General features: G+C 37.1%; 1 protein-coding gene across 2 annotated transcripts in view; it reads left to right on the forward strand.

Moving 5' to 3' along the window:
* GLIS3 (GLIS family zinc finger 3) overlaps positions 1–7,622 on the forward strand; it is a 188,432-nt gene extending 180,810 nt beyond the window's left edge. For both annotated transcript variants that reach the window (XM_075741031.1, XM_075741030.1), the window contains exons 9-10: positions 2,036–2,218; positions 3,247–7,622. In XM_075741031.1, coding sequence (XP_075597146.1) covers positions 2,036–2,218; positions 3,247–3,383 — 320 coding nt within the window. In that variant the 3' untranslated portion in view covers positions 3,384–7,622. The remainder of the gene's footprint in view (positions 1–2,035; positions 2,219–3,246) is intronic.
* Positions 7,623–14,990: the final 7,368 nt, after the last annotated feature.

Raw genomic sequence — 14,990 nt, forward strand, 5'->3', positions numbered from 1 at the left:
GAACTGTTAAATGGTACCCAAAGGCCTTTTGTCATATGCCGCTCATCCAAACATCCCATTACTTTTTGGAAGGGAAATGAGCTTTTAATCCTGTCAACTAATTTGCTTACTACTCATGGTTTGTTACTGCTCATGGACATCAGAGATCCCAGGAATGAAAGTTGAATGTCTGGTATGAATATGCTTTTCTAACTAGAGAGTATGCCCGTACTGAGGCCAATTCCTGAACACATGGAAGGATGGACTTGAGCTGGCTGTGCCTATAATTATCTAAATTAGGATTCCTTGTTCCCTTCTAGTACTAAATGCTCTTTGAAGTCAAATGTGTGAACGTTTATAATCACTGAAAGTAAGAAGGTTTCCTGCTTTTTTTATACTATCCAAAAGACAATAAACAGATGCCTAAGGAGAGGGGAGTCATTTAAGTTCTTGAATTGCAAGCCAGTATCTGCAGTATGGAGTTTATATACAGAAAATGCATTAAAAGATATTTTCCAATCCCTCTTTCCCCCTTTTTGCTTTTTTTTTCCTGATACTTTTTAAGAGTCTAGATAAGATTTTGTTGTTGTTTGTTTTTATTGATCTTTCTACACTAAAAGGAAATTCAGCTGGAATGATTTTGTCATATGGAACTTGGTTAACTGGACTGGCTAGAGGAGATAGCACTGCGTGTCAGCTTTTTCTATTGACAGTAATGTCTCTGGAATAAACTTGAGACACAGGAAATCCCTTAAGATGCGTTCTGAGGTATGGGTTCATTTTTCTGACAGTGGCTTTTTGGACTTACCACAACATATTCTTCATCAAGAAAATAGCACACCAGGCCTTAGGCAATAAGCTCTTTGCTAATAAAATCTTCAGAGACTGTATCAGTCCTGGGCCTATTTTTGGACAGTCAAGGCCTATAATTTCTATGTAACACCTTGAAGGTAATTCACTGTCTTTTTCCTTTTTCCTCTATGCAAGGAAAGAGAGAAGTGAGAACAAGGACCCACAGCACTGGCAGAGAGGAGCTTGATTCACAGTTTTTCTTAAAAGTAAAATATGCATATATTGTAATACTGAATTTATAATGGTTTCATTTCTGACATGTACTCTAAGAACATATTATAGAAAACAGAAATAAATGCATACCACAGTTACCTATAAAAGCCATCTTTCAGACTTGGCAAAATTGCCAAAACTTAGCAGCAGTTTTTTAAGGAGGAGAAAAGACCTTGCTTCCATGAGAAAATCTTCAGGCAAACCTACTGTAGAACATCTGTCTGTGCCTCTTAGATTGCATATATGTCCCTGTTTTACCAAGACGCGTGGTTTTGGTTATATAAATATATATTTTGTCATGGAGTTCAATGTGAATTTGCTCAGTTCTTATATGCCTCTCTCAAGTATCACTTAAGGAACAAAAAACTAAGAACAAAAACCCTGGTGGGCATCTTTTATGTCATGTGACACAAAGGTCTCGGTTCTCTTCCATGTGAACTCATTGCTACCAATGAGTGCGTTAGTATCTCACCCTCTACTTACAAATACAAGGGCCTGTGGGTCATCAGCTATCAGTCCTTCTGAGTCTCACATGCATGTCCCCACTGTCAGCCAGCTGTCTTGGCATCAGTGACAGACCCTCAGATTTTATTCAGAACTTACTTGGCTAATCTTCCTTTATTTTGAATTAGGCATTTTCTTAGATTTTTTGAGTCAGCAGCACAGTGTGAAATCTAGAGAGTACCAGTTCAGACAGCAGGACTTCAGAGTAAAGGGAGAAATTTCCTGAAAAATTTCAGCTTCTGGCCAGTCAATACCTCTCAGAAGTCATTCTGGAATCAGGATGTGCATGAAGCGGATGGTGTTTGGAATTAGTAGTAATGGGAGGAAGTCTTAGGGAGCTTCATTTCAAAGCTGCTTTATTGGTGGAAAATAATTGAACTCCTGGTGCTACTGCAGTCGAGGTTTTTGTCATCTCACGGCCATGGTCCCACATGCTATCCCTTGTTATCTCCATCTTTTACTGACCTCTTTCTTCTCCTTGTTGTAGGTTTTTATGGGCAGCTTCAGCCTTTATGCCCTCCACATTATGCTGACACTCAGAAGAATGTACAACATGGTATTTCTTGCAATATGGATCCTCCTTTTGAAGACTGCTTAGTTCCAACATCAGCGGGCCAGGCAGGGCTTGGCATTTTCCATCAAACTTTTTCAGCTCATTCTGGCATTACAGGTAAATGACAGCTGGGGACTTTGTGGACGGTTGTGTAAAGTTTATGGACTTTGACAGATCTACTTGATCTGTGTATATGACTGGGACCTGGCATGACAGACTTGACTCTTCACAAAGAGGAGATGGGTGTCAGACCTGTGTGGAGTGGTTGGCATTGGAACCCAGTCACCATGGGTCACAGTAACATCTGCCCTGTGCGCAGACTGCACACTGTTGAGGGCTTCTTAAGGTTCTCTGAATTCCATTTATTCACATTTCCATGACAAGAACCACCTGGGTGCACACTTTTCTGTGCACACTTGACTTAGTCCAGAGACTAGCTGAAAAGTCCATAAGGGGCTTGCATGCTGCTCTGGAAGGGTGAAAGTTACCTCTGTGCAAAGACAGTGGGCCTAATCCTAGGGCCTAAGCACAATTGATGCCCAAGTCTTTTATCGTCCTTCCACACAGGATGATTTCACTTAACATTTATTGTGCTTTGAAATCTCTTGTACGTCTTGGTCCTTCAGTAATGCATTAAAAAGCCAATGCACCTGTAACTTCAGAGAGACATCTCAGAGGATGTAAAGACGTAATCCAAAAGATGGGAGTTTTTCTGCAGTTACTCTTGTGCTTACTACTATCTCTTCTAGAAGTTAGAAGTTAGTTTCTGTGCCAGGGTCTGCTTTACAGTAAATGAGTTCTTTTTTCAATATTTTATTGCCTCTCATCATACATTGGGTATGATGAAATTCAATAAGCAAGCATGAGCTTTATTTTTAAAATTATCACAATTTTGGCATCCATTAAATGGGCAAGTGTTAGTTGTGATGAAATCTGCTGTGCTTCAGATTTGATTCTGACAGAACTGAAATTCTTCCCTTGGTAAGCAGTAAGTTATGTATTTACTAATTTCATACATGTGTTGGCTTGCTTGGTTTGTTTGTCTATTTGGTTTAAAGCCATTTCCAGTTCTATGCATAAGTGTTACGACATTTTCCATGATATAGTTATCCTAGTTAATTAATTATTTTTGTGGTTTTTTCCAGTTCATGACTTTCCAGCAGGGTCCACAGGTATCTTTGGTGATTCTGCTCACAGCATGCCAGAGGATAGCAGTTTACTACAAGTAAATGCAGTGGATCATTGTTCTAGCCAGCTTTCTTCTGTCTACACTGAAGGCTAAAGTGATATGAAACTAGTTACAAAATCTTGATTCTATTTCATCTTGCCCTTCTGATATTTCTCTACAAAAATTTTCTCTCCATGAAACTGCCATGTATGTATGGGGATATGGGTTGATATACATACATAATGGAGAGAAAAAAAGCGATCACCAAGCATTCATCATGTAATCAAGCAGTTAATTGAGAAGGAGAATGTTTGGAGAAACAAGCTTTGCCAAAACCTTAGCAATTGTTTCTTTTCTTTTCATCTGTGGCACAGCAACTCTACTTTTTTTGTTCTTTCTTCTTTTTAATTTCTCAAAGGGAATGCACAGACTGAATAAGAAAACTGCTTGTTGGAGGTAATCCTTTCAAGCTGAATCAGTGGACTTACTGAAGAACACAGCTTTAGAAAATTCCTTTTTTTTTTAAAAAAAAAAAAAAAAAGGAAAATAAGTAAAACCAGAGCATACTACAAACATTTCAAAGGTACACAACTTTTTGCACAACCTCTTTGCATGTGATGCTTCCAAAGTTAAACACACCCCAGCATCAAAAAGGGAGAGAAATTAGACATACATCCTGGCACTACCCATTGGAGGCATTGGTGTGGCTTCTTTTTGGAGTCAAAGACCATTGGTACTGGATTTCTTACAGGCCTCAGTTTAGATGTCTTTTCCTTCCCTCTGTATTTTAAGCCATACAACATGGCCATTGCTATTTTTCCAATATTCCTTCTGACCCAGTACTTTATGCAATAAATAAGAAGGGTTAAATGCACTACATGAGAAGGTACATGGACTTTGTCTATATTTAGCACAGCTGCTAGATAAGTGTGGTTTAACTTTCTGTTGATTTTTAATTATATTGTAGAGCTTTCTTGCTGTGTGTGCTATAGTACTCTAAAGTAAGGTTTCAAATACCCTGTAGAAAAGATTCTTCCTTTTTAAAAAAAAAAAAAAAAAAATCAAAGCAGCCTGTACTGATTCAATTAAGTTTTTGTTGCCCTAACATTTTTCATTTCCATAACACATTTTCAGGAAGAAAAGCTACTCTTAAGTTTGCTGTGTTCCCTATGGTTATTTAGAGATGTAAAACTGAACTGGTTTGGTGGTTATGACTTTTCTACTCAATGTCAGGCTCTGGTCCTCGAATTTAGTCCAGGATGCAAGCAAATGAGGTTGCCCTTCACAAAAGCTACAAGGGTATGAGTTAAAAACAGAATTTTGCAGTGGAGATGTGTCATCACTGTGATCCTATATACCTTGGGAGCAACTCTTACATTATGTAAGACTGAAGTTTTAGGTTATTAATCCCTGTTCATCCATTTTGTGGACTTCTTACTTTGTAGTGTGCATCTTAATATTCTCATGACCTGATTTAATAAGAAGGACAAAAATCCAGAGTTCATTCTTAGAGGCTAGACCATAACTATATTTCTGAAATCACTTGTCTCGAAAGATGAATTTTAAAAAATGTTTATACCAACATTTTCTTATCCTGAGAAGCTTTTCAGAGTTGTTGAATGCAGTTTGGGTCAAATTCATAATTTAATTTGCTGTTATGTTGCATAGATGAATTTATGTCCAGATGTTTATAAACACTGGCAATCTTTTGAGATTTATATTCATGAAGTGTATTCTTATATACAGGCATATGCGCTTATATATTTAATGGAGAGATTTTCATCCAATAAATGCAAAGAATATATGGATAAACCATGCACATAAATTATGTACAATAAGAAGTAATATGGCTTACAGATAATTCTGTACTAAATTCTTCCCCCTTTTATTCTGCTTCTCACATCACAAGTGAATGTGTCACTCTGCTTCAGCTTGCAATAGTAGGTCTAGTTTTACTATATGTGGTTTGCACTGGGTCAAATATCATCAAGGTTCCCTACACAGCTATACATACACAGGCAAAAAGACAGTCCTTTTGCATTAATGTATGACTAATGCCTAGTGCATTGACAGCAAGTTTTGCTTTTTAATAAAGCTTTAATTTCACGCTATCTTACAGCCCATTCTGTGGTCACTGCACATGCATAACTTGATTCAGCAGAAGTAATTAGGCATGCCGAACACTTCAGTTTCAGAATGTGTAGGACTATGTTTTGTTCCACCGCAGTCAGTAAGGGCAGAATCAGGCCCAGTGTGTACATATGGCTGTATATGTACATACATACTTGTGTATATGTAAGTCCTTCGAGGTTCTTCTAACCACATGGTTGTCCAGAATTTGTCAGTTGCTGTGTGCAAAACTGAAATATTGCTGCTGACTTCAGATCTGAACTGACTTTTAAATCTTTTGAAATATTTTTTCTAGTATCTGAATATACAAACTGTCCAGTAGAGAAGGGGCTTATAAATCATGAAAGTTCTTGACCAAAGGGAAAGTGGGAAGACAGAATTGAAAAAGGGTATTCATAATTTGGGGGTTCATCAGTTACATTTAAAAAAGGAAACTTCTGCAAGTCATTCATTCATTCTTTCATATATATATATATATAAAAATTATATATTTACAGCTTTCTATGAGCCTTAATCTTAAAAAAGAAGGCGCTAGAATACAGTCAAATTAAGCACATGAGAGTGGGCTACCAGTCTGTTAAAAGGTACGCCTTTGTTTACTTCTGTATCAAAGAGAATTCTTCATGATTATGTCATATTCTCTTTGGAGTCAGACTGACTTTAGGGGATCAGCTTATATCACTGAGGGCAATTATATAAAAAAGAACCATTTTATCTCATATATTTTGGATATTTCAGTAGGGAATCATGTTTGTCACATGTACAATGAAAAATGGTGCTTGTGAAAATACATAGCATAATGCCAGTTACTGACTTATATGCAAAATACTTGTGCCTCAGTGATTTTTGTGTTATTATTCTACTTGCTGGATTTTTAACTTTCTAAAGGGATTCATATCTAAGAGATTAAGTTATTTTAGATGATGGACATTAAACTATATTCTAATGAAATTATTTACAATCATTCTTTTATACAATTCTCTTGTTTTCAGGCTCAAATAGTCTATTTATATCTGCATTAGAAATGGGACTACACTGGAGTTTAAAATATAGTTTCAAAGCACATGTACAAATGTGTGAGTGTGTGCAAGTCCATGTGTGTATTTGGGTCTCCCTTTCTATGTATACATATACATATATGTATACACACAGATACATATAGGCATTATGGTTTACTAATACCGGATGCTGAAGTATTGCAGTGCTAAGACCATCTGTCACATTGTATTTTGTTTTCAACTTTCTTTGAAGAGGTGTGAATGAGTATAAAAATTACATTTTAACTTTTTATTCCCTGTTTTCCCTTTGTAATTTTATAGCAGATTTTTTTAAACAGCACTTTTTGTTGTTTGTGTGAAATTTTTTGGGGCTTTTTTTATATGTATACTTCCTAGGAACAGATAAAGCAAAAGACCACAATTTAAAATTGGCTGAGTAGGGTTTTATTTAAGAAAAAATTCCCTTTATTCTGTGCAGAAAGCAGCATCTTGTGTAATATTTTTTACACCAAAGCACTTTGGTGAGGAGAGAAAGTAGGAGTATGTTTTTCCTAAACCTTACAGACTATTCTACGTATTTATATATGCTTACATGTACACATATGAACTCCATTTACCATACTGAATATCTGGCTGATATTTGCTCTAAAGATGTATCTGTTGCATACCATGAAAAAGAATTTTTCAAAAGAATTAGTTACACTTTTTCTCTACTAGTATGTATAATTTTGTGATTTGTTACAGTTATTTTTCATATAATCATAAGTTATTTTTGTCCTGTTTCATAAATTTTTTTTTTTATGTAAAAGGTAAAATTGAAAGGTGTATGTGCATGGTACAAAATAAAACTGGAAAATTATAACCCAATGACATCACCAGTAGAATGTCTTATTGTGAGATGCCTTTAAAGAAGACTGCTCCAGCCATTGTCCTTCACCATAAAACTACTAGTATTTGCATGGATTAGTATAATTAGAAACAGAAATAGAAAAAAAAAAATCTCAGATTTCTTCTAAAAAACACTTGTGTCAGAGTTTTAAGTCTGGATTTAATTATTGTTATAGTGAGGCTAGACATTTGTAGAGATAAATTAATGCCTCGGTGCGTGTTTACACCCTGGGTGGAGACACAAATAAAAGAAGAACATTTAATTACATTTTTGTGCTGTGGTAATTTTTATTGGTTTCTTTGTTCATGTGGTTCCACAATACAACACGTAAAGAGATTTTGCTTTTCTGTCTGGTTATTGTTTCTAACATACTCAAGCAATTAAGAAATTATTTCAGAGCATTTAATGTAAGGAAAAGAGCATCTGTTTTTACTATGCATTAGGCAAAATGCTAACAAAAGATAGACAGAAGTTGATGCATGATAATGTCCATATTTTCCAAAACACATCCTAAGAATCCAGCATGCTTGGGAAATAAGAGGTTACCTTTTACCACTGCCATAAATTAGAAATCTAAAGACAGAATACAAACTAATAAATTAAGTGGAAAAAAATAAAATCCTGTTATACATTTGCAAATAGACATTTAAAAATAATAGTCCAAGCTGATTTTACTATAAAATTACTAGCAAAGTTGGCTCTGAAACAACCATGAGCAGAACAAAAACTAGTAGGCCCAAATTCACTGACTGGTATACATGTGAGCTTAGTAGAGCTTTACTAAAAATGAACTTTGCCCAGTGCATTCTTCTTTACCGTACATCATAATGTAATGTAGGAAACTTGTCCCATGGTTTAGCAAATATTGTTAGTGAATCCTGCAAGCTGCCATGAAGAACTGAGACTTACTGAATTCAAGTGTTTCAGAATTCAATTTTTCTTTTTGATGGCGAGCGAACCCTTAAAATGAGAAGTATACAAGTTCCTTATGCAATGGGAAGTAACATGGCTTGAAATACCTCACAACCGTGTGCTTTTCTCTGGGTGCCTGAGCTAGGTCAGTTTTTCATGATGTCCTGCAAACCCTCCTACAGCAAAATAGTGAAGTGCAGTAAAGAATTCATGTGACAGCTATATTCCTCCAGAGAACATAATTTCTTAATGAAAGTTGCCTGAACTTTTTATTCCATCAAGTGTTGGTGTTTGTTTTTTTCCTATTTCAGAACAAAACCCCATTTTGAAACATCAGAATTTCTCATAGGGTGGAAATTCAGGGGGAGAAGGGGGGGTAGTTACTATTTCCTTGCTTGTATGTAATTACAGGAGCTCTCCCATGCACCTCTGTCAAAGCCACAGTGTATTCCTGAATTTATACCAACTCTGCTCTAATGGAAAATAGTTCAATAAATCTCTGTTTGCTGTACAGTTGTCTTGTTCAATAAGAGAGGAAAAAACCCCAAACAACATTCCTCCATTCTGAATATGAATCTATTCATAGTTATTGCACCTATTTACACGATACCTTGTATTGGCAGTAAGAGTGACTATGTCTGTATGAAACACAACTGACCATTTTCCTGGGCAATGATCCTCAGGAAAATGCTTTAAAGTTCAGACTTGCTGTTTCCTAACTTGGATCACTTTGTCACCCCAAATAATATCAAACGCATTTTGAATTACCTGATTTTTAAACTCTGTCTGTAAACCACTATAAATAAGACTCCCCAAGAAGCAGCTTTAAAAGGCTTCTCCCGCAATGGACAGTCTTAAAGTGGACAACTTCTTGCATGACTGTGTATAGTCTCTCACTGTGATATATAGCTACAGGAAACAGACTGGTAAAATTAATATTACAGAACAAAAAATGTTAGCTTTTTAAGGTTGTTGTGTCTCCTTCCAAAATGTTAATTTGTATTTTTCCCCTACCTTCCTCGATGCTATAATGTTCTTATTTAAAAGCTAAGTATGAAAAATCATTCTACCACATCTTCCCATGCCATTTATAGATTTACAACCAAAGTAAATTTACCCAGCAGTCAGTATCATTAATGATTCACAAATGAGATGGGCTAGTTCAGTGAACTGTAACAAAGAACGCCTTTCTATATTAAATGTTCCAACATACCTTTGTTATAACTAGAAAATACAAACCTCATGCATGGTTGCAACTAGGTACACAGGGTAAAGCATTACAAGTACATCTAGGTAGACAGAAGAAAATATAACCATTCCCTCAATATCATGCATTTTTTCCCTTTTGACCAATAATGTACTTGAACCTGCCAGTGAGTGGGTACACTGCAGGCTTGGCTACACATGTAAATCATCCAACTTCAGCTATTCCAGGAATGGACGCAGTGAGGTTGATTAAGCTCATGAAAACCAGGGTGACATGGCCTCTTCATTCCCTGAAAATTCTCTGAAAATTCCAGCATAAGTCTGTTGGAAAAGCACCCAAAAAAAGTCGCTGCTAAAACTGGGGATGATGTATTTACAAGCAAAACGCAAGACTGACAGCATACCAATTTCACTTGTTAACCCACCACTTTGTATAGCACACAGTTGTAATTATGCTGTTACCTATCTTTGGTTGGAGGAAGAAGAAGGATACTTGGCTTTAACGGAAGTTAAATTAGTAGTGCCTGAGTAATGATCCTAGGCAAAAGTTAAAGCAGTAATACTGGACCAGCTTATCCATCAAGTAAGAGGGAGTAGTGTTAGATGGCACCATTATTGTACTAAACCTTTATTCATGATCAATTTCACTTCTATGCAATAAGGAGTCAAAACATTTCTGCAAATTGGAGATTTTTTTTTAATCCTGGAAGCTTAAAATCTGTTGTATTAGGTCTGGCTGAGATGGAGTTAATTTTGCCCACAGCAGCCCCCATAGTGCTGTGCTGTGCATTGGTAGCCAGCAAGGTGTTGATAACACACCAGTATTTTGGCTACCACTGAGCAGTGCTGGCACACATCAAGGCTGCCTCTCCAACATTTCTCCCCACCTTCAGCAGTAGGCTGGGGTGGGCAAGATCTTGGGAGGGTACAAAGGCAGGACAGCTGGCCCAAACTGACCAAAGGGATATTCCATACCATATGACATCTGCTCAGCAATAAGAAGTTGAGAGATAGGGGGAGGAACTGGGGGGCATTTGTTTTTACAACATTTGCCTTCCAGAGCAACTGCTATGCGTACTAAAGCCCTGCTTCCTTGGAAGTGGCTGGACATCACCTGCTGATGGGAAGTAGAGAATAATCTTTTGCTGTTGCTTTGCTTCCATGTGTAGCCTTTTACTTTTGCTGTATTAAACTGCCTTTATCTTGACCCATGAGTTTGGGGTTGTTTTTTTTTCCATCTGATTTTTCTTCCCTCCCTGTCCTGCTGAGGAGGGGAGTGATAGAGCGGCTTGGTGGACACCTGGTGTCCAGCCAAGGGTAAACCACCATGTCTGTGGAAGCTGCATTCTATCATCATACACAATTTTTTTTCAATCCTTCTTTAGAAGCCAAAGAATTCTGGGTAAAAGTTGTCTAGTTTTAATGCCATTTTTCTCTTTTGTGATTTTGTTAAGACAGTCCACAAAAAACATTAAATATGGTAGCAATTTTGTGATCTAGCTACGTATTCAATAGAAACTGTATTAAAATGATTAAACTAATTTTAGGAAACGTACTGAAATAGAATCTGCACAATACCAGTAATTTCTATCACAATTACTCAAACCAAAGCTGAACCAACATTTCCAATAAGGTGAGATTACCTAACTAATGGAAATGCTGCTGAAACGTTGGCCCAGAAAAAAGAGTGGGACTCAAATTCACTGTGGTACTCATTGCTACAGTTTTTCTACTACTTGTGTGTCTCAATTACTCAAAAGCCCTGTTTCACTGTAGAGACTGGTAGATGCAGAATTTGTGCTGGCAGATGGAGCTTTTCAGCTTGGTGGGCCTTCTTCATGGAAAAAGCATGCTATATACACCTTTGAATAAAGGTGGGGGCAGTTGTTTGTTTTTAGCTAAAAGAGACTTAAGTAATAGTGGCTTCATTGCATTTATTTTATACTTTCTTCTTTGATCCTTAACCCCAACATGACAGTCTATGAGGCTATGGTCAATGGCTCAAAGAACAAAAAGAATTGAGCTTGCTAGTCTCATTGTTGCTCATTTTACTTTCACATCACTTGTCACCTCCAACAGGACATTTAACATACAGGAACAAGCTGAAGCCAAACTGCTTGGTCTGATCAGTTTTTCATGCCTTACTTATGGAATTGTTACCTTCACTGTATGAATTATGACCTTATGCAAGGCTATTGTTGAAGTCATTGATGAAAGCTGTTAGCAGAGAAACAAGGGCCTTGAGGGAAATTATGACTAAAAGTGATCTTCATGCTCCTTTGGACCAAGAGATCAGTGGTGTTGGGCTGCTGGTCATACAAAGTGGAGCACTCTGATGGCAAAAGGTTTGCTGAAGCAAATTGAAGTGTGATCCTCAGGAAGCTGACCAGCTGAGTTTTACACTGCAGTTGGGATGATTATGGTTACTGAGCTAAAGCCAAAGCTGCTGGATGTAATTCTGACCACCTGTACAGGAAAAATACTGAAGGAGAAGCCTAGTATTTGGGGTTTGCCCAATTAATACAACAGATTGCATCAGATTAATTCCCACTGAACAGTCTAATATTTGTTATTATTACTGCTGTATTTTTGTGTTTAATGGCTTTGAGATATTATTCTAAACTAAAATCAATACCAAGAAAGGACAGGAAGAAAGCTTTTCCTATAGTACCTTTTTTCTTCTGTTGTTCCTAAAATCTTCCTGACAAAGCACACTAAACATTTTACTCATTTTGGGGCTGCACAAATGTTAATGAGGGTAAATGTACCCTCTCTGCTTGCAGAAAAAGATAAATAGGATAACTGATGTTGCCCTAAGTTGTATGTCCTGCTTGAGAATCATACTCAAGTCTGAATTTGAACTGAAGTTTGGATTTAACCTAAAAGCAAAAAGAAGTTACTGACACATTCTGGTGCTTTTTGTCAATTTGCTCAAAACATACCACAACTAAATCAACTGAAGGCAGACATGGAATTTCTATCCAATTACTTTATACAGTTAAAGATAATTGTGGAATCAAGCTCAGAGTCTGTTAGAAAACTCCAAACACGGTGAGTAGTGTTATGCTGCACTTCCCAAGATCCACTGGGAAACAGCGGTCTCGTGAATGGAAAAACTACATCTCCTTGCTTTCTTAATATGTGAAGTGTGGCCTGCTGTGTCATAGGAGGCATCATCATGGCTCTGGGGAGGATGAAGCAGGTTGTAAACACATAGGTCTTTAACGAATCAAAGGGCAAAGGAGATGATAGATATATAACCTAGTTCTCCACTTGAAAATAGTAACAAACATTTAGTCTGCAATGAAAGGGTCCTAATAACTTGGTTGTTTCAATTGCAAAAACAGAAGTGTCATTATAGCAAGGTAGTGATAGTAGGGAACTGATCACAGGTGATTGAAACTAATTTTAAATGTTTCAAGAGGCTCAAGAACATTATTTTTTCAGGAAGAAATAGTGAAGGAAACAATAAAAACAGCCATAGTCCAATATAACTATATATATATATAAAAAAAAGCATATATATATATATATATGTATACACACAGAGACACAGGAAGGACATGCAGGAATTGACAAAAGCTTTTTCATTTCAAAGCTCTTGAGGCTCTTTCCTAAAACAAGAGGAGAATACATTATTAACCTTAATTTAGAGTTGTAATTGCCCATAACATTTATAAAATTATATAGTTTCAGTCCAGGTCAAGCCATTGCAAACATCTACTTATCTACTACTTTTACTAGAATATATAAATTGCTTATAATCTGGAAGACCTTCCAGGGGTGGTTTGTTGCCTTCTAAATTTGTCTTAATTACCTTGATTTTATGCTCATATCACTTGTGAGCCTTGTTTCAATGCCGTGCAAACCCTTGATTCTCAATGGCACTGTACCACATGTACCTGTTAATAGCAAGTTGCCATGGTCACAAAGTACTACCATTTTGGCACAGCAGAGTTGTACATCCACTCTTCCGTGACATAGCTGACTGCACAAACTACACTGCAAAGGAGAATTTTGCATTCACTGGTTGGTATTCTTTTATTCCTCTATTCTTTGGCTCATGTTTTTTGAGAGAGAACTGATACCAAGTATGCAATCTTCCTTGGTATTACCATGGCAGTTACCAAATACCCTGAGATTCACTGTCAAGCTCATTCTACACAAGAGGTAGGGAAAATCTCACCCCAAAGTGAGGAAGAACATCTGTTGTACTCTCTTGAAGTTTTTTCCTGGAGTGTAGGATAATCGTAAAGTCTATGAAAGTGACGTAGAAATGTTAACTTTAATTTAGGCCCCATTTGCACTGAAGTGAACAGGGAGTGATTCTGCTAAAATCTGTATAGAGAGAGCATGTCATGAGCATGAATACCAAATCAGGCCTAGTAAGTGCCACAGCAAAAGCTCATCTAAATTTCATGTACTTGGGTTTGGGTGGAAAGGACAGAAAAAGTGAGTAATCTACTTTTTTGCCTTTCAAGGCTGCTCCCTGCTAGACTATGTGTGGGTCTGTAAAATGTTGGAATTAATCCTATAGCCTTACCTCATCCTGCAAGCATTTAACAAAGGCAGTATTCTTGAATGCTGAGTTTGAACTAATTATCAGAAGTGAGTGAGAGAAAAAGGGGACAAAGAGCACCTGACATGATGCCATGTTAATAATTCACCCAGACATCTGGGATAACATAAGCTTTCTGTGCAAGAACATTTCATGAGCTCCTGAAATAGGCTCTTATTTTTCAGCAAAGGAGATGAAGCACTTGATGAAAAATGGCAGCTAAAAAGTGTGTTAGAAGTGTGTTACCTGTTTGTACATCACTTAACCTGTGTAAGTGTGTAAAGTCTTGTTACTGCAGGACTGTATTTTACATGCAAGAATCAGGAGGGTCTTGACTTTGCTAAGTCTCCTTACAGCCTCCAGTAATTAATCCTGGAAATTGTACCTGGGAATTCCAAACAGGCACCTTTGCACAGTGACAAAATGTAATGTAGTGCAAGGGCACTCCAGAAACAACAGGGTGAAAAAGCATGCCAGACCACACTTTTCCAAAAGGTTACATTCTTAATGAATAGCATAAATGTGGTGGCCCCAAAAAATATATACATGCCATAGCTTGAAAAAAAGTTGAAAAGCGGAATCCAGTTATGCTCCAGACCTGACTCAGAGCAAGAATGACTCCCATTTCTAAGCCTGCATTTACTAAGTGACCCTACATTAAAAAGATACATTGCCCAGGTTATCTTCTGGACTCAGTGTCTTTATACAAGGTCATCATCATCAAGCAGCTCTAAAAATAACATAAACATCTTTTATGAGCTAAACACGTTACTAAAAGGTTAGAAGCTCAGGAAAACTCAGGGATGTTGGTGAGTCAGCTGCTCTTCGGTGAAGGCAAGTAAGTTCTGTTATGTAACAATAGGTTGAAACAGTAAGACCTGCTGTCTAAAATGCAGGAGTTGAGTGAAACAACCTTGAGGCTTTATCCTTTCTATCTGGCTGCAGCAAGGGCAGAGCACTGAAAAAATAACAGCAGGTTCCGCCTAGGTTTTGCATTTGCTGAGGAGTGATCCAGGCCCCATACCTGC

Source organism: Balearica regulorum, chromosome Z, assembly GCF_011004875.1.
Source record: "Balearica regulorum gibbericeps isolate bBalReg1 chromosome Z, bBalReg1.pri, whole genome shotgun sequence".
NCBI classification, from domain to species: Eukaryota; Metazoa; Chordata; class Aves; order Gruiformes; family Gruidae; genus Balearica; species Balearica regulorum.